The sequence below is a fragment of the Eptesicus fuscus genome, chromosome 5 (assembly GCF_027574615.1).
Source record: "Eptesicus fuscus isolate TK198812 chromosome 5, DD_ASM_mEF_20220401, whole genome shotgun sequence".
Lineage (NCBI taxonomy): Eukaryota > Metazoa > Chordata > Mammalia > Chiroptera > Vespertilionidae > Eptesicus > Eptesicus fuscus.
In genome coordinates, this window is record NC_072477.1 from 22200233 (window position 1) to 22226912 (window position 26680).

General features: G+C 38.7%; 1 protein-coding gene across 3 annotated transcripts in view; it reads right to left on the minus strand.

Annotated features, from left to right (window-relative positions):
- The window catches only part of YLPM1 (YLP motif containing 1), a 66014-nt gene that overhangs the window by 35304 nt on the left and 4030 nt on the right, over nt 1-26680 (minus strand). For all 3 annotated transcript variants that reach the window (XM_008138831.3, XM_054715913.1, XM_054715912.1), the window contains exons 2-4: nt 17212-17445; nt 15674-15853; nt 12806-13800 (exon numbers count right to left, since the gene is read on the minus strand). In XM_008138831.3, coding sequence (XP_008137053.2) covers nt 12806-13800; nt 15674-15853; nt 17212-17445 — 1409 coding nt within the window. The remainder of the gene's footprint in view (nt 1-12805; nt 13801-15673; nt 15854-17211; nt 17446-26680) is intronic.

Sequence of the window (26680 nt, forward strand, 5' to 3'; positions counted from 1 at the left end):
GGACAGAGACATTTTTGCTATGGACCCACTCACGGATTCAATAAATATTTAGTGCACATTTTTAATGCACATCCCCTGACTATCAGGTACTACACTACATTCAAGGGCTATATGAGTAAGATGTCATCTGTGTCTCCAAAAGGGTTTGCAATCAAGGAGAAACAGAATATAAATGTAAATATGTGCTTAAAAGTGCAATAACTAAAGTCTGCCTGAATATAATAACGGCGGCAGAGGAAAGAATCATCAATTCTACCAGGGTAGTGGTGGGGTACTATTCAATAAATGCTTAAATTAAATCTTGAAAGACAAATTCTCTCAGATCAGGCTAACAGAGTAGGTTGGAGATGAGAGGAGTGAGAGGCAAGGGCATCTCAGGCTAAGGAAGTATTCTGAGGAAAGGCAGAGAAACACATACCAGCATAGCATGTATGGAAATGCAAACAGTGCAGCATGGCTGAAGCAAAGAGGAGCCAGAGTCAGGGAGTGCGGGGGAAGGAGTAGGAAAGCAGTGTATTAAGAGATAAGGTAAAAAGGCAGGCAAGAGTCAATGTCCAGAAGACTTTGACTACCTTTTATGGCAGACACTCCTGGTGCTCCTCCAATATCCATCCCCCCCTTTTCTACAATAATTGAGCTTCTTCACTTGTAGCTGGACACAAGGCCAGCCAAACTAAAGAGTCACTTTTCCAAACTCTCTTGCAGCTAGAACTTGAAGTCATGTTCTGGGCAATGGGCTGAGAATGAAAATGATTTACAGATCCTTCTGGGTTGTATCCTTAAAGGGCACATTTTCCTCCTTCACCATTTCCCTTTTCATGCTAGCTCTGACATGATAGTGAAATTATCTTGGCCCATGTAGCTGAGGACAACATAGTAAGGAATGTTGAAATAACAAATCAGAAGGAACCCGGATTCCTGATACTGTAGAGCCATCACATAAGTCCGGAGAGGGGAAAAAAATTTCTAACTTGTTAAAGCCATGTGACTTTGGATTTCTGTTACAACAGATGAATTAATTTGGCTGGGTAAGAATTGGGAATTGCCTAATAAGCACTTAGAGCCACTAAATGTGGTCTGATTTTTTTTAAAAAGATTGCGCTAGCAGAAAAGTTGCAGATGAATAGGTGGGAAAAGTCTATTGTAGATTGTTTCTACAATTTGAGAAAGTGAAGGTGAAGTCTCCTGTTCTAAGGCGATGACTGATATGAGGACGAAGAGGAGGAGATACAAGTGAGAGATGTGAAGGAAGCTACAACATATAAGATTGAAAAAAATTTTTTTCTATAAGATTTGAGCCAAATTGATGACAATTGTCAAGGAAGCAAGATCTCAAATGCTCCCTAAAACAGACAGAACTTTCTAATAGGTGGGATTTAAATGATAACGGAAAGGGAAGAATTTAGAGTGATTCCAAAGTTTCTGGCTTAGGTGACTGAGTGGATAGTGATGCCTTTTATGAGAAATAGGTTTTTGTTTTTTGTTTTTCATTTATTTGGGAAATCAATGAAGAGTAATAAATTCAGTTTCAGCAAAATATTTACTTCCTATCCCTGTGACATTGGTTTTGCTGGTCTAGAAGCCTTAGTTTCAAAGGGAGGAATGCTTCCATCAACACAATGACACAACAATGACTCTACTAAACTCAAGTTGAGACTGCCACCTCGCCACTTTGGGTTCTGAGTCAATAGGCAAAGAAAAGAGTTACTGAACTGGCTGGGGGCGGGGGTGAGGGGTGGGTAGAGGGGGAGGATTGATCCTGACTTTCAAGGCAAAATTGGGTTACTATTATACAATGAGGGTAAGGAGGAATGTGTCTGGAATACAGATCCTCTAGGACACTGTAGTACTTCCATGTCCTGTGATTAAAGTCAGTGGAAAACTACAGTAACACAAGTTAGGCAGACTGCAAATAGCCCAGACCTTCAAAGAATGAATATTTGGCCAAAACCGGTTTGGCTCAGTGGATGGAGCGTCAGCCTGCGGACTCAAGGGTCCCAGGTTCGATTCCGGTCAAGGGCATGTACCTTGGTTGCGGGCACAGCCCCAGTGTGGGGTGTGCAGGAGGCAGCTGATCGATGTTTATCTCTCATCGAAGTTTCTAGCTCTCTATCCCTCTCTCTTCCTCTCTGTAGAAAATCAATAAAATATATTTAAAAAAAAAAAAAAAAAAGAATGAATATTTGGGTCACCTACTAGGCAAGAAACCAGGACCAGCTGAGGTACTTGCTGAGAGCAAAGGGAATATGGAAAGGGTAGTGAAAGAAGGTAGTTATAAAAACCAACTATGATCACATGACCAATTGCAGAAATAAGGACTATGATAGATATGAGTATTTCGTCCTTAATTTGATATTATATGCTTAAATATATACATATATATTAGTCAAATATGTTTGGTTAATTTTTCTTCTTTATCACCAAAAATAAGATACAGTAATAATAGTTACTTTTCTATTTGTTACAGAATATCAAAGAGGGAGTATGAATCAGTTAGAAGAATGAAGATATCCCCAAAACAAACAAAAAAAAAGGGGGTGGGGGACTTTATATCCTTTTCTGGGAAAACCGTTAGAATGTTTTTGGTTTCCGGGAATATTTCATGTTAGGTGCAAAAATCTCCTAATCAGAAACATATAAAAAAAGGAACTCCGGGAAACATACTTCAGCCTAGCCAAGTTGACACTTTATAGACATAACAATTTAAAAGTATATAAACCCACTAAAAACAGAAAAGGGGCCACCAGCAGATGAGAATTTTGTTTTAAAATTCTGAAAGAAAGCACACACATGAGTGGTAGCATATGGAGCAGGAAAAAGCTACAGTTTAGAGTGCTGGTAACAGAAGGTGGGGCTGGCTTGCCTATAAAACCCCAGAGAGGGTCGGGATTCTCAGTTACCAGAGATGCTGGGGAGGACAAAAATAAGACTTCTTGCTTGACCAACCCTAAAAACATATAAATTAAAATCTACATTCAGATCCATCAACCAGCCTTTTCCTAGGCTGAATATCTGTAAATTCTTGAATTGGAGGGTCCGTTAGCATTAGCAGTTTTTTGTCCTATCACCTAAAGCAAAGCCTAACAGTTGGTAAGCTCCCCTGCCCTAGAGCTCCCAATCAGCTTATCAGTGTCTCCCACTCTCAAAGAGAAATGGACAACCAAAGATCACTAGATATTTGAGGAATGTCTCCAAAATGAAAGAGACCAAAGATAAACAGTACACAAATCTGGAGAAAACAGAGATAATGCAAACAACAAAACAAACAAACAAAAAAAACACCCACAAAACAAAACAGAACAGAAAAAACAAACAAAAAACCCCCACTCCTAAACTGGTATCTTCAGAGAGTATCTACAAATCAAGAAAAAATAGCTATATGTAAAAGGGATCAGAACCAGAAGAACTGCAGAAAATGTTTTAATTCTCAAAATAAAAAAGTGCAATAAAATGATTAAAAGTACCTCAGAAAATGCAACAAAATAAGAGTAAAAAAGAGACAAATATTATCAATCCAGCAGGATCCAAAATCCTACTAACGAGTTCCAAAAACAGAAAACAAGAAAAAAATAATTAAAGAAGAAATAGCACAAAGAAATTTCCCAGAGTTAAAGAGATTCTAATCTCCACACCGTAAGGGCCCAGTTCACTCAGTATCCAGTATAATTTACAAAACAAAGCAACAACAACAACAAAACCACTAAAATTTTAGAATACCAGGAATAAATCCTGGCCGGTGTGGCTCAGTTGGTTGGAGCACTGTCCCATACATTGAAAGGTCGTGGGTTTGATTCCTGGTCAGGGTGCATGAGGGAGGCAACCAATTGATGTTTCTCACGTTGATGTTTCTCTTTCTCCTTTTCCGTTCCCCTCTCTCTAAAGTCAATAAAAATATATCCTCGGGTGAGAGTTTAAAAAAATTAGAGTACCAGAAATAAAATAAAGTTTCTGGCAGTAGGGAAAAGTCATCTAAAAAGGAAAAGAATTGGAGCAGCAGCACAACAGCTGTACTAGGTGACAGAAGGAAATAGAACAATGACCTAAAAACCGTGTGGAATAATTATGTTCAACTTCAAATTCCATATCCAAAGTATTATCACATGTGAGGTTAAAATAAAGACATTTGTAGACATGCAAGGACTCAGAAAATTTACCCTCAATATACAGTTTCTTAGTAAATTATTTGAGCATGCACTCAAGGAAAAGGAAGCACTAACCCACAAACAGGAAGCCATGAGATTCAATAAACAGTGTATCCAAATCCAGGAGGATAGTCAAGGGAAATATGAGAGCAACAGCTATATGGCAGATCTTGAGAGCAACCAACCAGCCAACCAGCCTAGGCAAAAGCAAGAGAATGCATGAATTTGGGAGAGAGATCTCCTCAAGAGTAATAGGTGTTTTGGGGACTGGGGTTGAAGGATTATTTTAAAGATTTTGCAAGAAGAAAGATAACTGGAAATTCTAAAAAAAGTTATTACATTAAAGAAAATGTAATCACAGCACACTGCTTACCTCTACAACAAAACAACATTGTTTAATGATGTATCAAAATAGTGATATAAACATATTGAGCAGATGGGGTTAGAGAGTAGTATAAGAACTAATAAACCTTTATCAGAACAGGAAGTAAATATATAATACCTAAAAAGTGTAAGTCAAGAAAGTAGCAGCATATTCGTCAATGATATAAAAATAACTACCAAAAGAAACAGCTAAAGAATGAAAGATGATATTAGGAAACACATCTAGGTGGCTTTAAATAGTGGATGGTTAATTTTCTTTCAGACTATGTGTATGCATCACTTTGAAAAAATGTAAAATGTAATTCTTTTGAGAGCACAGAGACATGATTAGCCCTAACCAGGAGAAAGTCTTCTTGTGAGTTGTAAGAAAGAAGATGAGGATAGTAAGGTGAAGGAAAGATAAAGGTAGGAAGCTGAGTTTTACTTGGCCTGAAAGGAATCTAAATTAAAGCTATAAAGAAAATAAAATGTTTGCTAAGATAGAGAAAGCAGCACTAGGGGTCTATCCAAGTGAAGACTTGGCACAGCTATTGTTGGGCAAAGGGAAAAGGAGACTTGTCAAAAGGATGCATCCAAATGCTAAGAATGAAGACCACACATTTACAAAGAGCAAAAAGAATACGGTTTCAGAACTTATGATGGTTTGGTTCCTTTTCTTTAAGTTGTATTTGTTAATTCAAAGTGCCTGGAATGACATCTTAAATCATTAAAATTGTATAAAATCCCCTGCTTTGTATTCAATTCAGTAATTATTAGTTCATATAAGTGACAAGACTATCCTCTACAATGTACAAGAGTCATTAAAGAGCCTGTCAACACATTATCTTATATTAAAATCAATTTCTGAATATGAATAAACTGCCTTCCTAACTAAATTATGAATGCCTTGAGAATTTTATCCATAACTGAGACATATTGGGATAAGGAACACTTATTGTCAAGTATTGTGTTAGTGCTGAAATAAAGCTCAGAGAATTCAGAGTCCATAGGAAGAGTGCGACAAGTAAATCAACAATTAGAACAAAATTTAATAAATCTGGGACATTTTGGTCTTGCTCACTGAGGTGTATCCCCATTGTATGACTCATTGAAGGATCTCAACATATTACTGAAGTGCACTCAATTATTGAAGTGCAACCCTGGGGGCAGGAAAAACAGGAATTAGTAAAGCAAAAGTGACAGGAAAGGGATTCCAGACAAAGAGAAGAACATATATAAAGAACAAAGGAAAGGATAAAGGAAGCGGAAGCACTAAATGTGTGTAGCTAAGAAGGAAGAGAACATGGCAGAAAGGTTCTGCAAGCTTCATGCCTATACATATAATATGCAGTTGCCATGAAAAAGTAGCATGCTTTGCTTTCAGATTAAATTGCTGATCAACAGCCAAGGGTCATCATTTTATTTTTATTTTGGGAATCAGAAAATGTTAAACAAATTGAAATATATCTTCAACACTACATAGAAACGGCAATTATTTATCAATAGTGCACTTTCATATTTTCAAAGTTCAAGGATGTTATGAAATCATAAAACTATCAAAACCTTTTAGATTTATAAAAGTAAAGAATTTTTAGGCTTTTGAAATAAGTATATTAAAAGATACTCATGTTAAAAATATGTACAAAATAAAGCAATTTTTACACCAATACAATTAAATACTATGACTTTTTAACATACAAAAGCATGTATTTGAAATAAAGAACAAACATAGTATCTATTCACTAAATACAATCACACAAAACACATGCATTGCACATTGGTTAGATGAAAAAAATAAACAAATATTTGAGGTTTAAATATTCAGAAAATTTTTGTTTGTGCAGTTAAGTATTTCAGAAACCTTTAAAAAATAAAAACCCTAAAACTAGGTATGAAACCATTAGAACTAGGTATAAAGACTTCAAATTTGATATTAAAAATATTCCAAATTGGGTATGAAAACTTACAAAGTATGTAAAATTACAAATACCATTAAACAAGTTATTATCTGATTATCACCATGTTTACATAAACATACTCAAATCAGCAGACCATGGGAATTACAACATATTAAATTCTCAAGTCAAATTCCCTTTTAGTTTTCATATAAAATAATGCCTATTTTCTAATAGGTATATCCAAGACCCTAAAATCAAAATACCCAGAAAAGAAGTAAACACTATAAAGAGGAACAACCATGACAAATGGAAGCATAAAGAAAAGCTTCTTTAGTATCCCTTGCTCATCTTAGTGTGACAGCTACAGAATGGAAGAGGTTCGCAATTCCAGTATTAAAGCCAATCAAAAAGTGGATGGGACTAATCAGAAGTCTTGATATTATAAAGATATCAATTCTTCCTCAAAATGGTCAATAGATTCTATACAATGCCCATAAAATTCCAGCAGTTTTTAAAAAACTGATAAGCTGATTCTAAGCATTATATGGGAAATAGAAAGGACCAAGAATAGTCAAGTCAATCTAGATCAAGGGTCAGCCAACTATGTCCCATGGGTCAAATCCAATTAATAATTACCTTTTTACATTTTTAAAGGTTAAAAAGAAATAGAAAAGAAAGAAAAACATACTTAAATTTTTAAATTGATTTTTTAGAGAGAGAAAAAGGGAGAGGGTGAGAGACAGAAAGAAACATCGATCAGCTGCCTCCTGCATTCTCCCTACCAGGAACCGGGACCGAGCCTGAAATCTGGGCATGTGCCCTGACTAGGAATCGAACCAGCAACCTTTGGTGCAAGGGATGACGCCCCAATCAACTGAATCACACCAGCCAGGGTTAGAAAAAATTTTTTAAAAATATATTTGTATTGATTTTAGAGGGAGGGGAATGGAGAGGGATAGAGAGATAGAAACATGAATGAGAGAGAAACATCATTAATTGGCTGCCTCCTGCACCCCCCTTACTTGGGATGGAGCCTGTAACCTGGGCATGTGCCCTGACCAGGAATCAAACCAGTAACTTCTTGGTTCATGGGCTGAATCTCAACCACTAGGCAACACTAGCCAGGTGGGCTAGAAAAATATTTGTGAGAGACCAAACATGGTCTGCAAAGCATAAAAATATTTACCATGTGGTCCTTCACAGAAAAAGTCTGCCAACCTCTGGTCTAGAAATAGAATCGGAGGAATTAACTAAAAGATATTAAGGTTTATTATAAAGCTACAGTAATTAAAACCATGTGACACTTGGTGCAAGGACATAAAAATAAACCAAAGGTAGAGTCCAGAAACAAATCTACACATATCATTACTTATGAGAATTTTGACCCCTACCTCATACCATATATTAACAAAAAAGCCAATTCTATACAGATTAATTTTAAAATAAATGGTAAAACAATAAAAGAAAGAAGATAAAGTAGGATAATGTATTTACTGCTTTGGACTGAACAAAGATTTCTTAAACAGGACACAAAAAAGCACTAAACATAAAGGAAGCAAAGATCAATACATTAAAATTACATTACAACTAAATTAAAATCAAGAATTTCTATTTATCAAAAGACACCATTAGCCCATGGAGTTCACTGGATCCAATTGTAGTTTTTGAGGGTTGTTTTTTTTTTTTTTTTTAACAGTTCTATTTGCAGAGATTAATATTTCGTGATTTCTTTTCTTTTCTTTTCAATACTCACCTAAGGAGTGAGGATATTTTTTCCACTGATTTTTAGAGAGTGGAAGGGAGGGGAGTGGAAGAGGGGAAGTGGGGGGGAACGGGGAAGGGGAAGAGAAACATTGATGTGAGATAGACACATATATTGGTTGCCTCCCACACATGCCCAGACTGGGGGCGGGAATTGAACCTATAACCCAGGTACGTGGCCTTCGATGGGAATCAAACCCAAGACTCTCTGGTGTGCAGGCCAATGTTCTAACCAGTGAGCCATGCCAGCCAGGGTTTTTGTGACTTTTTTCTTACCGGCCTTCCAGGGAACAAAGAGAAAATTAACTTTTTAAAAAACAGAACAAGCCCTAACTGGTTTGGCTCAGTGGATAGAGCTTCGGCCTGTGGACTGAAAGGTCCCAGGTTCGATTCCGGTCAAGAGCATGTACCTTGGTTGCGGGCACATCCCCAGTGGGAGGTGTGCAGGAGGCAGCTGATTGATGTTTCTTTCTCATCGATGTTTCTAACTCTCTATCCGTCTCCCTTCCTCTCTTAAAAAAATCAATAACAAATATATTTTTTAAAAAAAGAACAAAATTTAAATTATCTTGCAATTACCATATGGGTCCATTGGATCCTTTCACAAATCTAAGATGTTAGATCTTAAGTGATTTTTATTTTTTTCTAGATCTTGAAACATTTTGTGATTTCCTTATCTTAGAATTCATTAATACTCATCATTACTTATTAATTATCCCCAACTATGCCAAAGAAGATTGAAATGCAAAGACAACAAAAGAATGATAGAATTGCTAGAAGGATGAGGCAACAGTGAAATGAACTGTCACACCCGCTTGCTTTTAGGCTTCATTCAGCACAACTGAGAATTCAGAAAATTTCATCTCCTGACCATAAGGACAAAGAAAAGCAAAGTGACAAAGTTGTACCAAAACTATTAGATGAATCAAAAGATAAATGTCTCTACAGCTGCACTCTAGACTCTAATAAAGATGGGAAATTTATCATAAGTAAAATCTCCAGCCATATTACAATACCATTAAACATCCATCAAGATGGCTAAAATTTAAAAGCTTAACAATACTAAATATTGATGAGGATGCAAAAAAACTGGAACACAGAATCACTGCTGGTGAGAATATAAATTAAAACAACCACTTTGGAAAACTGTTTGACAAGATCTATCAAAGCAGAACATATACCCACCCATGATCAAGCAATTCCAATCCTTGGTATATATCTAAACAAAATTAAAACACCCACACATATATGTGTATGCATCTAAGGTGAGACATATAGCACCAAAAGACACATAGCAGTATTTTCATAATAATAAAAAAAACTTAAATGATCATCAATATCAGAATGGATAAATAGACTGTGGTATATTCATACAATAAAATATTGTACAGGAATGAGAATGAACAAACTACAGCTACACACAACATGGATGAATCTCACAATAATATAATGTCATGTGAAAGATGCCACTCAAAAGAGTACATACAGTATGATTCCATTTATATAAAATTCAAAAAAAGACAAAGCTAATCTGTGGTGTAAAAAGAGAAAATGGGAAGGGACATGAGGGGGACATCTCATACACTAGAATTTCTATTTCTTGATCTGAGTAGTAATAACATGGGTGCATCTACTTTGAACAAATTCACTAAGCTATACTTACAATCATACCCGAGAGTGCTGACCAAAAAATGGTAATTTAGAATATTATTTATAATGAAGTGGGAACTAGGTCTATGGTCCTCTACCTCTGAAGGAGACTTGATGAACCAAAAGCCCTTCAAAAGACAGTGAGCAATAAAGTAGGAGGAGGCTGGAACCAATGTTAGTGTGAAAAGAATCTGAGTTTATGTGATGGCAGAGCAGAGTGGGGAAAGAAGGCTGGGAAAGAAGACAAGAGATCATCTTTAAATAAGTGTAGGAACACAATGTAAAAGAGAGAGGATAATTCATGATGTGTTGTATCATAAAAGTAGATCTAGAGTCAACAGGTAGAAGTTACAGTAATATATTTAGGGTCAGTGTAAGAAATAAACTTTCTAGAAAACTGTCAGTGTTCAAGCAGAGTCCATCAATTGCTTGTCACAGGAAGTACACTGAACCAGTAAGTGCATCAGAAGCCTTGGATTCTAATCCCATCTCAACTATTTGCTAGCTATGTCATCTGGGGCAATTTATTTATAACATCTCCAAAGCTCAGCTTCCTTATCTACTTACCTCAAGAGATCAATGAGAGGAATAAGGTAATATGCACAAGATGACAAACTAAAATACAACACAACCGTGAGTTGCTATAGAGGGGATACTGCATTATATCATTGCTAATATATAACTACTACTAGCACCGTAGTTATTTTGTTTTTAAATACTTTATTGATTTTTTTACAGAGAGGAAGGGAGAGGAACAGAGAGTCAGAAACATCGATCAGCTGCCTCCTGCACACCCTCTACTGGGAATGTGCCCGCAACCAAGGTACATGCCCTTGACCGGAATCGAACCTGGAACCTTTCAGTCCACAGGCCAACGCTCTATCCACTGAGCCAAACCGGTTAGGGCTAGCACCGTAGTTATTAATTGTACCGTGAGACATGAAAAAAACTTAAAATAGGTCCTAAATTTACAAACTTAAGATTTGGTAGGCAAAAGAGAGAAATGTTAATATGACAGGAAAAGAAGGGAGCAGGAAATCTTTGTTTTATGAAGTGTTATAAATGTGTTTCTCTGATAGCAAAACAGTCACCAGATCTAAAAGGAATACTCAATCCAGTAGATAATTAGGAATTCAAATCAAGAAGATACACATACCAAATAAAGGCTACAAATGTACTTGTAAGTATGCACGTCACTGAAAGCATGAATATCATTGAAACCTGGCGTTACATATAGTACTTAACTAGTGCTTTTGCTCTGATTCTCTGGGTATAAACTCAGGCTCCACTGTCCCAGTGATTCGATCCTGAGCAAGTTACCCAATCCTCTCAGCCCATTTGTAAAGGGTAAAAGTAGGGTATACAAATTCACAAGTTGTTGAGAAGACTCCATAAGACAATGCATATAAAGTCTCTGGCAAGGCTTCTAGTACCCAGAGAAACTCATGTTAATAGCCTCTAATTAGCTTTGATTTTGGATTAAGTTTGTGCTGTACTGTTTTCAGAATTGGAAACTTGGGGAACAAATACAAGACATATTTTGTTGTCAATTGTTGAAATCAGGTATAAATTAAAAATGATGATGTAGATCCATTGACACTAAGATGGAAAATTAACCAATGTACTGATAGTGGAAAAAGCAAGTTATGACAATATACGTAGTATGATGCCATTTTAAAAACATGTATTTTTAAAACTATTATCCCCAAATAATAATTGACAGTAGAATTAGGTGACTTTTACTTTTTTCAGTCCTCTTCTGTCCTGTCTAAATTTTGTATAAGGAGGATGTATGTCTGTTACAATTTCCAATTGGAAGAAAATCTTACTGAATTTTTTTCTGTAGGAAAATTATCATTTAGGTCAACCTGGTGAGAAAAACATACTTTTACAAACTTAGAAAAATGAATTTAACACCTTTTAAAAGGTAAAGAAAAAAAACTCAGGAACCACAAGTAAATTTTTGTGTGTACTTTTCTATAAAAAAAATGTGGTTCAGCCCAGCTGGAGTGGCTCAGTGATTGAGTGTCGACCTATGAACCAGGAGGTCTCGGTTTGATTCCCAGTCAAGGCACAGTAGGGGGCATGCAGGAGGCAGCTGATCAATGATTCTCTCTCATATTGATGTTTCTCTCTCTCCCTTTCTCCTTTCTTCTCTGAAATCAATAAAAGTATTTTTTTCTTAAAAAAGTGGTTTAGACAAAAGAAAAACATCTCCCAAATTGAGGAACATTTGTCTGTTCTGTTATACTCACTGCTATAAACACAGAATAGGAACTTAATAAATATTTGTTGAACAAACAGGCAAAACAAAAGTTTTATATACCTTTACACTAAATTTCATTGCCTTATTTCACTACAATATTGGCGTATTCATCTTTATCTCCAACAGTTAGCTTATAAGCTAACAAAGAGAAGTTATCAATTATATTATTTATCAAATAAACAAAAAAGATAAATAAGTCTAATCAATATTACTTCTGAAGCTGAAACATCAGTAAGAAATTGATAAGCATCACTCTGAAACATCACATTCATCCTACACCAGTGGTCAGCAAACTCATTAGTCAACAGAGCCAAATATCAACAGTACAACGATTGAAATTTCTTTTGAGAGCCAAAAACCGACTTCTGCACATGGGCCACGAAGTTTCAATCGCACTGTACGTGCACGCCCGCACGTGGTATTTTGTGGAATACTCAAGGGGCCAAAGAGCCGCAGTTTGCCGACCACTGTCCTACACCATAATCTCTACATATAGGATAAGGTAGTCACATCACAAGATATGGTTACCATTTCTAGATTTCATTATGTCTAATAAGTGAACACTAGCATAATTAATTGTAAACCAGGACTGTGTATAGATTAAAATGATAGAGTACCAAAATTTTATAAATGAAGTGTTTTATACCATCAAGACCTACTCAGCCTAAATCAACAAATCAGCCAAACCAACCAACCAACCAACCAACCAAACAAGTCAGACCTACCTTGGCCCTTTTGGACCTTCCATGTAACTGCTTCTAGGAGGATCTGGAAGCAGTCCACCTGACCTCACTGGCATGTCCTTGACTGCAGTGATTTGCTGAGATGGAGCAATTGAAGACTCCCCAAGTCCTGGCTCAGACGAGAACGAACTGTATGGCAGAGTAGACTTGCTCAGAGGAGGTTTAGAATTCCCTTGTTCTGAAGGGCCAACAGCTGATTGCAATGGAGGATGGTAAGTTGAGGGTGGGGCTGAACCAAAAGACACAGGAGTAGGAAGTAATGCTGGTCTAGGTTTCTCTGGAAGTTGTGAACTCTGAGAACTAGAGACTGATGGAACTTGGGCTGTTGTTAATTGAGGAGGTATCCCTTGTGGAACCCCAGGGGCAGGTATTCCTGGAGGAGGTGTGGCTGAAGATAATGGTGGAAGGGGCATGACAGGTGGAGGTGCTGTTGAAGAGAGAGATGGTGGGGGAAGAACTGGTGGTGGCCCCACAGAAGAGAGGGGAGGTGGGGGAAGAACTGGTGGTGGCCCTGTTGAAGACAGAGATGGAGGCATCACAGGTGGGGGCAGAGAGGTTGGTAGAGAAGGTGGCATCACAGGTGGGGGCATGCCAGGTGGTGGCACTGAAGTAGGTAGGGCAGGGGGCATCACTGGTGGTGGCAATGATGGAGGCAATACAGGAGGAGGCATTGTTGGTAGAGGTGGAGGCATCTGAGAATATGGAACATAAGGAGGTGGCATTGACATGTTTCCCATATACTGGTTCTTCATATTCTGAAATGAATTGACTTTCTCCTGGAGATAGGTCTGAGTAGCTTTCATATGTCCCTGCCATGTTTTCCACTGCTTCTCATACTCCTGAAGTTGATCTTTATGCGGATAGGAATGAAGCTGTTCCTCCCACAGCTGAAACTCTCGCTCCCATTCTTGGTAGAGATGTTGAAACTGTTGCTGCTGCATCTCATAATGTCGCAGTTGCATATCTACAGACATGGTCTACAAATAAAGGGATAAAAATTATTTCAAGTCATTCATATCAGAGAATTAATAACAAGATAAATATTAATGAATCAAGGGCATATAAAGTCTTAGGACATTAATACACTAAAGATTTTGGGAGGATAAGGATAAGCTTGTTAAATCCATTTGGTGATGATCATTCTTCTTTCTTTCTTCGATTTAATTATATAGGGTGGAGGAAAAGGAGGCTTACAGTTGTTTGTATGGAAAATAATACAATAATCCTATATAATAAATAGGTAATATACAAATTAACCCTCACACCCTCACAAGATGGCCGCCTATGACCAGGCCGGCAGGGGGGTTAGTGAGGGACGACCAAACGACTGAACAGCAGACTGCATGGGGAAACCAGGCTGGCGGGGGGGCCATGAGGGGAGACAGGAGGAGCAGGGGGGCAGTTGGGGGCAACCAGGCTGGCAGAAGGGGCAGTAAGGGGTGACCAGGTTGCCGAGGGGGTAGGGGGGCAGTTAGGAGCGACCAGGCCAGCCGGGAGGGGGCATTTGGGGGCAACCTGGCCGGCAGTGGGGGCAGTTAGGGGCAACCAGACTGGCAGGGGGGGCAGTTAGAGGCGATCAGGCCGGCACACAGAGGCAGTGAGGGGCGATCAGGCCGGCAGGCGGGGAGGCAGTTAGGGCAACCAGGCAGGCAGGCAGGTGAGCGATTAGGAGCCAGCAGTTCAGGATTATGAGAGGGATGCCTGAGGGGTCCCGGATTGGAGAGGGTGCAGGCTGGGCTGAGAAGACCCCCCACACACAACCCCTCCCATGCACGAATTTCGTGCATCAGGCCTCTAGTTGAATAATAATACAAGAATAAACTGTTTTGTGTACTCTCAACTATAAACCTACTTTTGCCTCATCCTGAATAAGTTACCACTGAGTTGAAAAAATCAACCAAACACTAAAGCAAATACCTACCTCAGCAATAAGTATTTTTCAGGTTTTTAATATTATTATGGACTGGAGGCCCAGTGCACGAAATTTGTGCACGGGGGGAGGGGGGGGTGTCCCTCAGCCCGGCCTGTGCCCTCTCGCAGTCCAGAACCCCTCAGGGAGCGGGCTTAAGCCAGCAGTCAGACATCCCTCTTGCAGTCCAGGACCCCTCACTCCTTACCGCCTGCCTGCTCACTGCTCCTTACCGCTTGGCTCTCTGCTCCTTAGTGCTGCAGCGGAGGTGGGAGAGGCTCCTGCCACCGCCGTTGTGCTCGCCAGCCGTGAGCCCGGCTTCTGGCTGAGCGGTGCTCCCCCTGTGGGAGTGCACTGACTACCAGGGGGAAGCTCCTATGTTGAGCATCTGCCCCCTGGTGATCAGTGTGTATCATAGTGACCGGTCATTCTGCTGTTCAGTCAATTAGCATATTAGGCTTTTATAAGAACTTAAAAAATGATCTATTATTATAGACATACAGACATAAGTTTATACCTCAAAGATAAAAGACAAGCAAGTATCTAAGTCATTTCATCTTTTATGGTGTATTTGTTAGGTTTTTTGTGGTGGTTGTTTTGACCTTTTTTGGTGGATTTTTGCTTGTCTGTTACTGTAGTGGTTTGTAGGCAAAACACAAGTAAACTTATAATTATATGATAAGAACCCTGGTTCTTAAATCTCTCAGTAATAGTCAGTACTTAATAACTTAGTAAGAGTACTCTAACATCTGTCAGGGTTGATATGAGAGTATTTGCATAATACCACATTTCCCAAGCCCCCAAGTTAATGCGACAGATAACTACTTGGGCACGTCTTGGGAAATATCTTTCCTTCTTCACACTTCAATCTCCTTCAGGAATAACAAATATTTTAAATTTCTTGGGTCAATTTGCCATGTGTGAACTGAAGAAGCACTTGCCTGCATATGTGGTGGCTGCTGGATGATCTGCTGGTACTGTTGTAGGATCTGTTGTAGCTGAGTATGCTTCTGCATTATTCCCTGGTACTGGAAGCCAACTCGATGCTGCTGGTGCTGCTGCCAGTGTGCTGCTGCAGCCTGCAACTGTTTTAACCTGGCATCTTCTTCCGGGTCCTCAGACTAAATATAAAAGAAGATACATTTTTATTTAAATCATAAAACAGCAATTAAATTAGTAAGAAAACCTATTTTATAAAGTATTGTATTATAATACAAGCCCAGAATCCCTACAACTCTGCCTGATTGATAAAAGCTATTCTATCTTTAGATAAATACCTAGCTCTATCTATACTGTGATAATGGATACCAATACCTAGGAGTTTATAAATTCCAGTCTTCACTACAATAATCATTTCACTGTTCTTAAATAGGACAATCATTACCCAACAAAGTCAATCTACATTTAATGTCCTTTTCACTCTATGAGAAATCTTTCTCTTGCACCTTAGTTACTTTTCATCAATGGACTACAGTGTAATTATTATGATTCAATGAAATTTCCACATATGACTATTAGGAGAACAATGACCTTTGGACCAATGTGATGAGAACTTTCCATGTGCCAGTAAGTATCCCAAATTACATTTAATGCTACAATCTATTTTGCAGATGAGGATACTGAAGTACAGAATGGTTAACTAACTTGCTCAGAGTCAGCAACAGCAAGTGGCAGTGCCTGGACAGCAGCCTAGGTCATTTGACAATAAAAGTCCTTTTTAAAACAAACATATTTTTATTGATTTCAGAGAGGAAGGGAGAGGGAGAGAGAGAGAAACATCAATGATGAGAGAGAATCATTGATCGGCTGCCTCTTGCGCACGCAAACACACATACACCACGGGGGTTGAGCCTGCAATCCAGGCATGTGCCCTTGACCAGAATCAAACCTGAGACTCGTCAGTCCACAGGCTGACGCTCTATCCACTGAGCCAAACCGGCTAGGGCAAAAAGTTGAAGCTCTTAAATATTGCTGTGTGCTGCCAATCTGAAAATAACTGGCAGTCCTTTAGTGCTTAGAGACACAATTTACAAGAGTGTCTAACTCTTCACTCTCATTTAAACCATGAAAAAAAAAAAAGCCTTTTCTCTCTCTTTTCCCCCCGCCAAATTATAAGAGAAAGTTTATTTAGAAAGTTACTGAGGTAGTGGAAGTGAGCCAGCTGGGCTGCAATGGCTTTGGAAACAAGTTACAGAAGCAAAAGAGCCATTGGAACTTAGGAGAGGGAAAGGCAAAGGTAATGTACCTGGGAGAAAGAGAGAGATGAGAAAGGTGCTGGCATGCTCCAGAGAGGGGATGCCAAAAAAATGCCTTTTCTAAACCCGATAAGGCATAATCTAATATTCCATAAATGGAATTTTACATGTACTTAAAAAAAACACATAAAAATATATATCTATTCACGATAAAAATATATATGAATGAATCAGAAAAAAGTTGAACAATTTAATAAAAACCAAATAATTAACTTTATGGTTACCTGGGATTCCTCAGGTGGGAGAGGGGGTGGTACCTCCTCATTAGGAGGTGGTAATGGGGGCTCCTCAGATGGAGGGGGTTCTGGTACTTGACTGGTGGCAGGTACTGTAACTTCTTTTACTGGTTTGGGTGGATCCTTTGCTATGACAGGACCCTTTTTGTGTCCTGGCAAATGCACTTTTGTCCTCTGCTGCAAACTAAGCAAGTGCTGTCGATACCAATACTGCTGCTGTTCCTACAACAGAAACCATTTTTAAGAATTTTACTTGACAATCCTGTATAGCTGTAACTTGGTGTTTAGAGAGAGCCACATTTGTGTCTGCATTCATGTGTCTATATGCAAGAAAAGGCAAAGCTAGACTGAGAAAGACAAATAAGTAAGATTTTCAATCCCTTCCCCAAATTTATACATTTAAGTTAAACCATGTCATACATATCAATTGAACATACTTCTCTACTTTTAAAATACATACTTTTGGAAGTGAGAGCAGTCTTTTTGATAAATGATCAAGTAAAACCTGTCAGTATTCACAGCTATCTGCTTTTAACCTGTCTTTAGTTGATTCAGACTTATCCAGGGGGATTTTGTAATTAATGAACACAATCAAATAATCCTACCTCTTCTCACTGCCTTCTCTCTTTTAAACATCTGTTGTATATTCTTTTAAATATCTGTAGTATATTCCTAGGTATATACAGAAGTCCTCCCTTATCCAAGGGAGATACATTCCAAGACCTCCAGTGGCGGCCTAAACAGTGGATAGTACTGAACTCTATATATCCTACGTTTTTTTTCCCTATACATACATACCTATGATAGTTTAGTTTATAAATTAGGCACAATAAGAGATTAACAACAATAACAATACAACAGAACAATTATAATAATGTAATGTAACAAAAGTTACATGAATGTGGTTCTCTCTCTCTCCCAAAATATCTTATGGTACTGTACTCACACTTCTTGTGATGATGATACAATGCCTACGTGATGAGATGAAGTGAGGTGAATGAGACATTATTAAGTAAAATAAGGGTTACTTGAACACAAGCACTGTAATATTGGGTATCTGATAACCGAGACAGGTGAGTGACTAATGGCATGAATAGCATATACTTTATGGATGTGCCAGACAAAGTGATGAGTCACATCCCGAATGGGATGGATCAGGACAGTGTGGGGCAGTGTGATATTTCATAAGCAAAGCAGAACGGCGCACGATTTAAAACTTACAAATTGTATATTTCTGAGATTTTCCATTTAATATTTTTTGACAGTGGTTGATCACAGGTAACTGAAACTGCAGAAAGGGAAACCATAGATAAAGGGGAACTACTGTATGCATAAATTAGAATAGAATGTGTTTTTTAAATGCTTTCTATTTATTTTAAAAGTCTCACTCTGCCTTCCAAATTATAATGTAATTTCATTTTCTGGAAGCCTGTTTTGTGCTTTCACTTTAAAAGATCACAAGTTTAATGTGGAAAAAAATTAAGAAAATACAGCTGATCCTCATTATTCATGGATTCTGTATTTGTGAATTTGCCTATATGTATGAACAATGGTGAAAAATTTCAGTCACTTGACTTGCACGACCCAGCTCAGGCACAACATGGCCATGCCCACCTTTTTCTGTGGTTCTCCTACTGTAAATAAGTGGCCTTTTCAATGGTCTAATTAGGGTCACTTTTTTTTTGCATTTCTGTGCTTTTAAAAAAAAAAAATATATATATATATATATATATATACACACACACACACATATACATACATATATATATATATATTATATATATATTGATTGATTTCAGAGAGGAAGAAATAGAAACATCAATGACGGCAGAGAATCATTGATTGGCTGTCTTCTGCAGGCCCCAAACTAGGGATCGAGCCCACAACACAGGCATATGCCCTGACCAGGAATCGAACTGTGACCTCCTGGTTCACAGGTCAATACTTAACAACTCAACCACACGGGCTGGTTCTATGCTTTTTTTTTAGTGATTTTGTTGTTTAAAGTGGCCACCAAGCATAGTGCTGAAGTGCTGACTAGTGTTCCTAAGTGCCAGAAGGCTATGACGTGCATTATAGAGAAAATATGTTATATAAAGCTTCATTCATGCATATATTACAGTGTTGCTGGCTGTGAAGTCAATTTTAATGAATCAATAATATATATTAAATAAGGGTCTTTAAACAGAAACACACATAAATCAAGATTATGCCTTGATTAGCTGATGAAAATGTGACCAAAGGCTCACAGGAACATAACCCTGTATTTCCCTTAGGTGCAATGGTTCAGTAGTTACTAATTCAGTGTTCCTGGTTATTTTATAGTTCCCGGTGACTGTATAGAACAAAATACTTCAAATAAAGAGAAATGACTGCATAAAAAAGCAATAACTAATGGTTTAAATCAGCAAAAAAAATCTTACCACTCAGAAATAACTACAGGATCTTCATTATCTCAGGAGTCACTATATAATCTCCATGGTTATAAAGTTGCATAAGGAAAAAAAGTTGTCATAACACTAAAATATTCACTAATATACTGCCCTGTATATGTCTATAATTAACAACAGCATATATTTCTACTATAATTATAAGGATTCAGGATTTGTGTGTTTGGTGTGTTTTTTAAGGATGCAGGATTTGATAAAATGTGATGTTGGAAAACTTTGAAACTCATTACTGAGAGCTGAGGATCTAACAAAAGTCCTACTGGTTAGCAAGCAAAAATCCTACCTAATAAAGAGGGAACATGCTAATTGACCATCACACCCTCACAACGATGGCAGTGCCCACAGCCAATAAGGAGGGAATATGCTAACTGACTGTCACACCCTCAAAGATGGTGGCACCCACAGCCACAAGATGATGATGCCCAGTCCCCTCAGCCCCGCCGGGGCAGCAGGCATGAAGCATGGCTGGGCCCGCCCCCAGGTGGGTCCGGTCTAGCTCTGTGCGCCTTCCTCTGGAGTCCCCCAGTCCTCTCAGCCTCCCCAGACACCCAGGGCCAGCCCGAGTCACAGGCAAGCCTCGGATATTGCCTGCCCAGCCTATGCCCGAGGCGCAGGCAAGCCTCAGATGGCGGCTGCCCAGCCGATGCCCAAGGCGCAAGCAAGCCTCGGATGGCGGCTGCACAGCTGAAACCCGAGGCGCAGGCAAACCTCGGATGGCAGCTGCACAGACACCAAGGGCCGGCCCAAGATGCAGGCAAGCCTCGGATGGCAGCTGGGGGGTCAGGTAACCAGGGCTGGCCGAGGCTTGCACTGCCGGCAGTGGCAGCAGCAGAGGTGTGATGGGGGCATCGCCTTCCCCTGATTGCCGGGTCGCCTCCCTCCCCTGAGGGCTCCTGGACTGTGAGAGGGGACAGGCCAGGCTGAGGGATCCCCCCTCCATTGCATGAATTTTCATGCACCAGGCCTCTAGTCCTATATATAAAAAGCCTGTGGTTGTGACACCCTCACGCCGTAAAGACCCATCACCAGGAGGCAACGTGCACGGCAGGCACCGAGTGAGTGGGCGGAGCTGCGTGCGCAGCGAGGCGCACGCGGGTGGGTGGGGACTTGACTCTGGGTCTCGCGGTGCTGGCTGGACTTGATGCTGTGTCCCCGCGGGTGCCGGCCCAGACTCTGACAAGAGGGAAGAGGAAGCCAGATACCCGCACCCAGGACTTGACTCTGGGTCTCGCAGTGCCAGCCCAGACTCTGACAGGATATAATAGTGATATTAAAATATTTCCTCTAATTAATTCCCTTTTAATGTGCACGAATTTCGCACACCAAGCCACTAGTAACTTTTATAATAGAAACTACAAAAGAGAATGTTTAACTATCATAGGTTGAAAAATGGCCTGGTAAAACTGATAAATCCCTAAAACAGTTTTTCAGTATATCCAAAAACTAAATAAAAGATGATATGTAATGTTGCCATATAATTTTGTTAGAAAAATTATAGTATGGAAACATAATCTATATTTATTTTTTGTTCATTCTAAGACTCAGCCATTCTTTATGATTTTTGAGCTCTGTTTTTTCAAGATTATGTCCCAAATAAATATTTTACAATAAACTTTTGGTCTCTATGTTAAATGGATTCATTTTATTGGCATTCACTGTGATTCATTATCGTTGGATAACCAGGATTTTCTATATTGCTAATATTTTATTGTATACTTTCCCAATTTTCTATATGAAAGCAGATGCATAAAATATACATAATATATATAAACTCTTTCTCATTTAACATACTGTTTTGTTATCTTTTTTCCACTCACAGGATAATTTTCTTAGAAGATTAATGTTTCACTCTTTTCTTATATCTGGTGCTTAAACATACAGTGTTGGACCATACTGTAGGATACCAATAAAATACTGTTAATCAACTGAAGACATCTCTCTAGGCCCGTAGTCGGCAAACTGCGGCTCGCGAGCCACATGCGGCTCTTTGGCCCCTTGAGTGTGGCTCTTCCACAAAATACCATGGCCTGGTCGAGTCTATTTTGAAGAAGTGGCGTTAGAAGAAGTTTAAGTTTAAAAAATTTGGCTCTCAAAAGAAATTTCAATCATTGTACTGTTGATATTTGGCTCTGTTGAATAATGAGTTTGCCGACCACTGCTCTAGGCCACTCATTTCTATGCTCCAATCCACTGGGAAGAATACATTTCATCTAACTCCATTTTAAAGTTTAGGTTATGATTGGGGTTTTTTGTTTTTAATTATCATACACATAATCATCAGCTTCCAGGATATAATTGCTTTTACCATTCAATCGTAAAAATAAGCAAACAAACAAAATAGTACAGTGATCATGATAGTCAACAATAATACAGTATTAAAACATTTTCAACCTTCTTTTATTATTTTATAAAAATAGCAATAGGTTTACCTTTCAGTTTAAGAAAAGCAAATAAGTCTGTTTCTGGTAAAAGTTAAAAGTTTCTTTTTTTTCAGTTGCTTTGAAAACATCACCAAAAGATACAAAGATGCAAACTATCTGTCACAAACTAGAAACTAATAGTTACAGAGATGAAGATTCTTTATGAATTTGCACCTTCCTTATTTTCATGCTTCCTATCTTTGTCTTAGACTTAGTCTAGGGTTAAGGACCTTATTAGGAGCTCAAGTAATTGCCAGTTTACTGACAGAAGGCACTGCAGGTCAATTTCTACTTAATATGAACCCAATAAGCAGGAAGCATGTTTAATTCAATCCTAGGACTAAGTTTGGACACATTCTTAAAGCTCTCCAAATGAATAACGATGACATCATTAAAAAAATGCCCTCAGTGACCCCAAGAAGGATGATTTACTTTTATTTTAGAAAGGAATAAAATCTGCCTACACTTGCTAATGAAGCTGAACTAGTACCTGGTTCTTCTAAATGTCCCATCATATCACACAACTCCATCTCATATGGAATGTTAGCTCACAAATCAGGTCAAATCACAGCATATGTCACATTAAAAAAAATTTTGCCTTGGCCAGTGTGGCTAAGTGGTTGAGCATCCATCTATGAACCAGGTCACAGTGCAATTTCTGGTGAGGGCACATGCCTGGGTTTTGGGCTTGATCCTCAGTGTGGGGCATGCAGGAGGTAGCCGATCAATGATTCTCTCTCATCATTGATGTTTCTCTCTCTCCCTCTTCCTTCCTCTCTGAAATTAATAAAAAAATTTTTTTTTAAAAAAAGAAAGAGATTGGAGCCGAAACCGGTCTGGCTCAGTGGATAGAGCGTCGGCCTGTGGACTGAAGGGTCCCAGGTTCGATTCCAGTCAAGGGCATGTACCTTGGTTGCGGGCACATCCCTGGTGTGGGGTGTGCAGGAGGCAGCTGGTAGATGTTTCTCTCTCATCAATGTTTCTAACTCTCTATCCTTTTCCCTTCCTCTCTATAAAAAATCAATAAAATATATTTTTTTAAAAAAAGAAAGAGATTGGAGTTAAAAAGTTAGGATGCAAGAATTATTTTTCAGCTCTAACCGGTTTGGCTCAGTGGATAGAGTGTCGGCCTGCGGACTCAAGCTTCCCAGGTTCGATTCCGGTCAGGGCATGTACCTTGGTTTCGGGCACATCCCCAGTAGGGAGTGTGCAGGAGGCAGCTGATCGATGTTTCTCTCTCATTGATGTTTCTAACTCTCTATCCCTCTCCCTTCCTCTCTGTAAAATATCAATAAAATATATTTTTTTTAAAAAATTATTTTTCACAAATATCATTACCCAGAAAAGGTGCTAATTTATTCATCAAGCACATACTGACTCTTGGCTACCAGTACAGTTATGAACTAGGCACTAAATAATTTTTCAAGTAGGAAAATATGAAGGAGAGTAAGAGAATGAGAAAGTGAGAGTGAGAGAGCTTTTAAAAATTAATTTGAGGCCTTGCCTATCCAGGTTGATTATTATAAATGCCTATAAAACTAAATGTATTATGTCTTTTATATCCTAAAGTGAAGGGGAGGAGGGAGAATCTGGTATAATATTAGATTTTCATTTTAAAAATTTATTTAAAATATATTTATTTTCTGTATTTTTGAGGTTTACATTCTACTCCAAGAAATTAAGGTCACCAGATAATCTTAGTTCCATCTTAAAAAAAAAAAAAAAAAAAAAGCTCCTTTACTTCACTTCTTCCTCCAGCCCCTGCCCTCATTCTCTCTCCTTCAGTCAAACTTCTTGAAAGAGTGGTCTATACTCACCATCCCCATTTCCTCACCTTCCATCACTCCTCAAATCAATGCAATATGGCTTCAGTCACTATGAAACTGCTCCTGCCAAGGTCAACAATAATCTACATGTCAGTAAATGCAAAATATAACTCAAAGTCTTTATCTTGCTCAACCTCTCGGCAGTACATGACACAGCTGGCCACTCCCTCCTCCTAGAAAGTCTTCCCTTCACCTCTGTGGCACTACACTGTCCTCATTTTCCATCTATCTATGTGGCTTTTTTTTCCTGCTGGTTCCCTGAGATACCGAGATTCTGTGAGGCTAGGCTCAATGTCCATTAACCTCTATTCTTACTCTACACACTTTAAATACCATTTTTATGCTGATGACTCACAAGTCTATCATGTTTCCCAGATCTCCCTTCCAGATTCCACACCAATATCTAACTTCCAATTGGACATCTCCCTTTGGACTCTTATGTCTCAAGAACTTGAAACTCAGTAGATCTAAAACTTAACTCATCATTTCCCCCTCATTCCCAGACCCGTTCTTCCTCCTCCAGGTTCTCCTATTTTATTAATAAATGGGATCACCATCCACCCAGCAGCCTATTCTAGAAAGCCAGACATCATCATTGATGCCTTCCTCTCCAATACCACTCAATCAATTGGAGTCTAGCACCTAAACATTTCTCCAGTCTTCCACTTCTCTCCATCTCCAGGATCACCATCCAAGTCTAAGCCACTATTATCTCTCTCTCTTTTTTAATCCTCATCCGAAGAATGAGGATATTTTTTCATTGATTTTTAGAGAGAGTGAAAGGAAGGGGAAAGGGAGAGCGAGACAGGGAGGGGAGAGAGGGAGAGAGAGAGAGAGAGAGAGGAAGAGAGGAGAGAGAGAGAGGGAGAGAGGGAGAGAGAGGGAGAGAAAGGAAGAGAAAGAGAGAAAGTATCAACATGAGAGAGACACATCGATTGGTTGCCTCCCGCTCTGGGGAGGGGATTGAAGCTGGTATGTGCCCTTGACTGAGAATTGAACCCACAACCCTTAGGTCTGAGGGTCCACGCTCTAATCACTGAGCAAAACCGGCCATGGCAGCCATTAATATCTCTTGCCTGAATTATTTATTAAATATTCTCTATAAATCACTCCTGTTCCTTTTGAGTCTACTCTCTATATTGCAAACAGTGAGTTTTTTCAAATGCCAATCTGTCACATTTGACTATATAAAATCTCTCACCTCCTTCCTACTGCCCTTAGGATAGTCCTGATAGGCCCTTCTTAATCTGGTTTGTGTCTACAACCATCACCCTCAGATTTTAGTATGCCTTACTGAACTTAATTCCTTGAGCTCTGTCTGGTTAATTCCTACCCATTCTTTGGGTTTCACTTAAATATCACTTACAAAGGGAGGCCTCTTCAACTAGCTTAGAAGTCCCTCCTATATCCAATCATTTAAAAAAATATTTGTTTTTCACTTACTATGTGCTGGATTCTGAGCTTAAAAACACACACACACCTCACCTTTCCCCATTATTTATGGAACAATTGAGTGATATTTTATATTTTATAATCCTATATTTTGTATTTTATAATGTGATAACACCCTGTTCTTCTCTTAGTTACTTAAATGTCTTTCCCCCACCCCTATCAGAACAAGTCAATGAGGCCTGGTGTTTACCACTTCATCTTCAATACTAAGCATAGTACCTGGCACATAGTTGCTACTCAATAAGTACTTGAACATTAAATAAAGGACTAAAAACTCAAAAAAAAATTCAACAGCTTTTCACAAATAAGTTTTGAGACTAAAAAGATAAAAATCACAACTCATGAAAAAAGGCTAATATGCACTTTATCTAGTTGGTCCATTAAACAAACAGAAAATTTAATTATTGAAAAATATGCATGCCAGTAAATCACCAATGCTTTACTCTGAAAACCAGAAACTAAATGGAAGGATATCAAGCATTTATCCTGTCTTTCCTATACTAACTGTATTTCCAATCAAACAATTATGGTTCATGAGTGCAAGTATTTCTTTACAGAATTCTATTTAATAAATGTAGAAGAAATGGCATGAAAAAAAAATCACCACATTGTAGCCTCTAATGAAGAAATAACTTATTCAGGCAAAGAACATCAATGGATGAACCACTAGATGGAAGGAACATGCAAAATTGATGGGAAGCTTTACAGCGGAGGGACCAGACTGCCGCCCCCTGATCAATCTTGGCACCACCAACAGTGGGACAACCAGGCACTGAGTGTCTCCTAATGGGAGGTAAATGAAGTACACAGCATTACCTAGGTTACAAAGTACACTTCCAAAAGAAAGTTGAGCTTAAATCTAAAGTTGAACTTCAGAGTTAACTTCTACATTACAAAAAACAGGGAAAAGAGAAGAACAAGTGAAATGACACCATGAGACAGCAGACAAATCCAGAATAAAGCACATTCTACGGGACAACCAACAGATTTTTCATCAAGTTCAATAGCATGGGATAGAAAAAGAGAATAGAAGAAACTGAGTCAAATCGGGTGTTCTCAACTGAGGGTGATTTTGCCCCTCCCCCTCCCCCGCCAGGGAATATTTGGCAATGTCTGGAAACATTTCTGGTTATCACAACTAGGGGCTGCTAATAGCATCTAGTAGGTAGAGACAGAGATGCTGCTAAACATAATACAATGCACAGGACAGTCCCCCACAACAAAGAATTATCCAAAATATCTATACTGGATCCTGATTTGAACAAACCAACCAAACATAATTGAATCTATTGGGGAATTTTAGCATGGA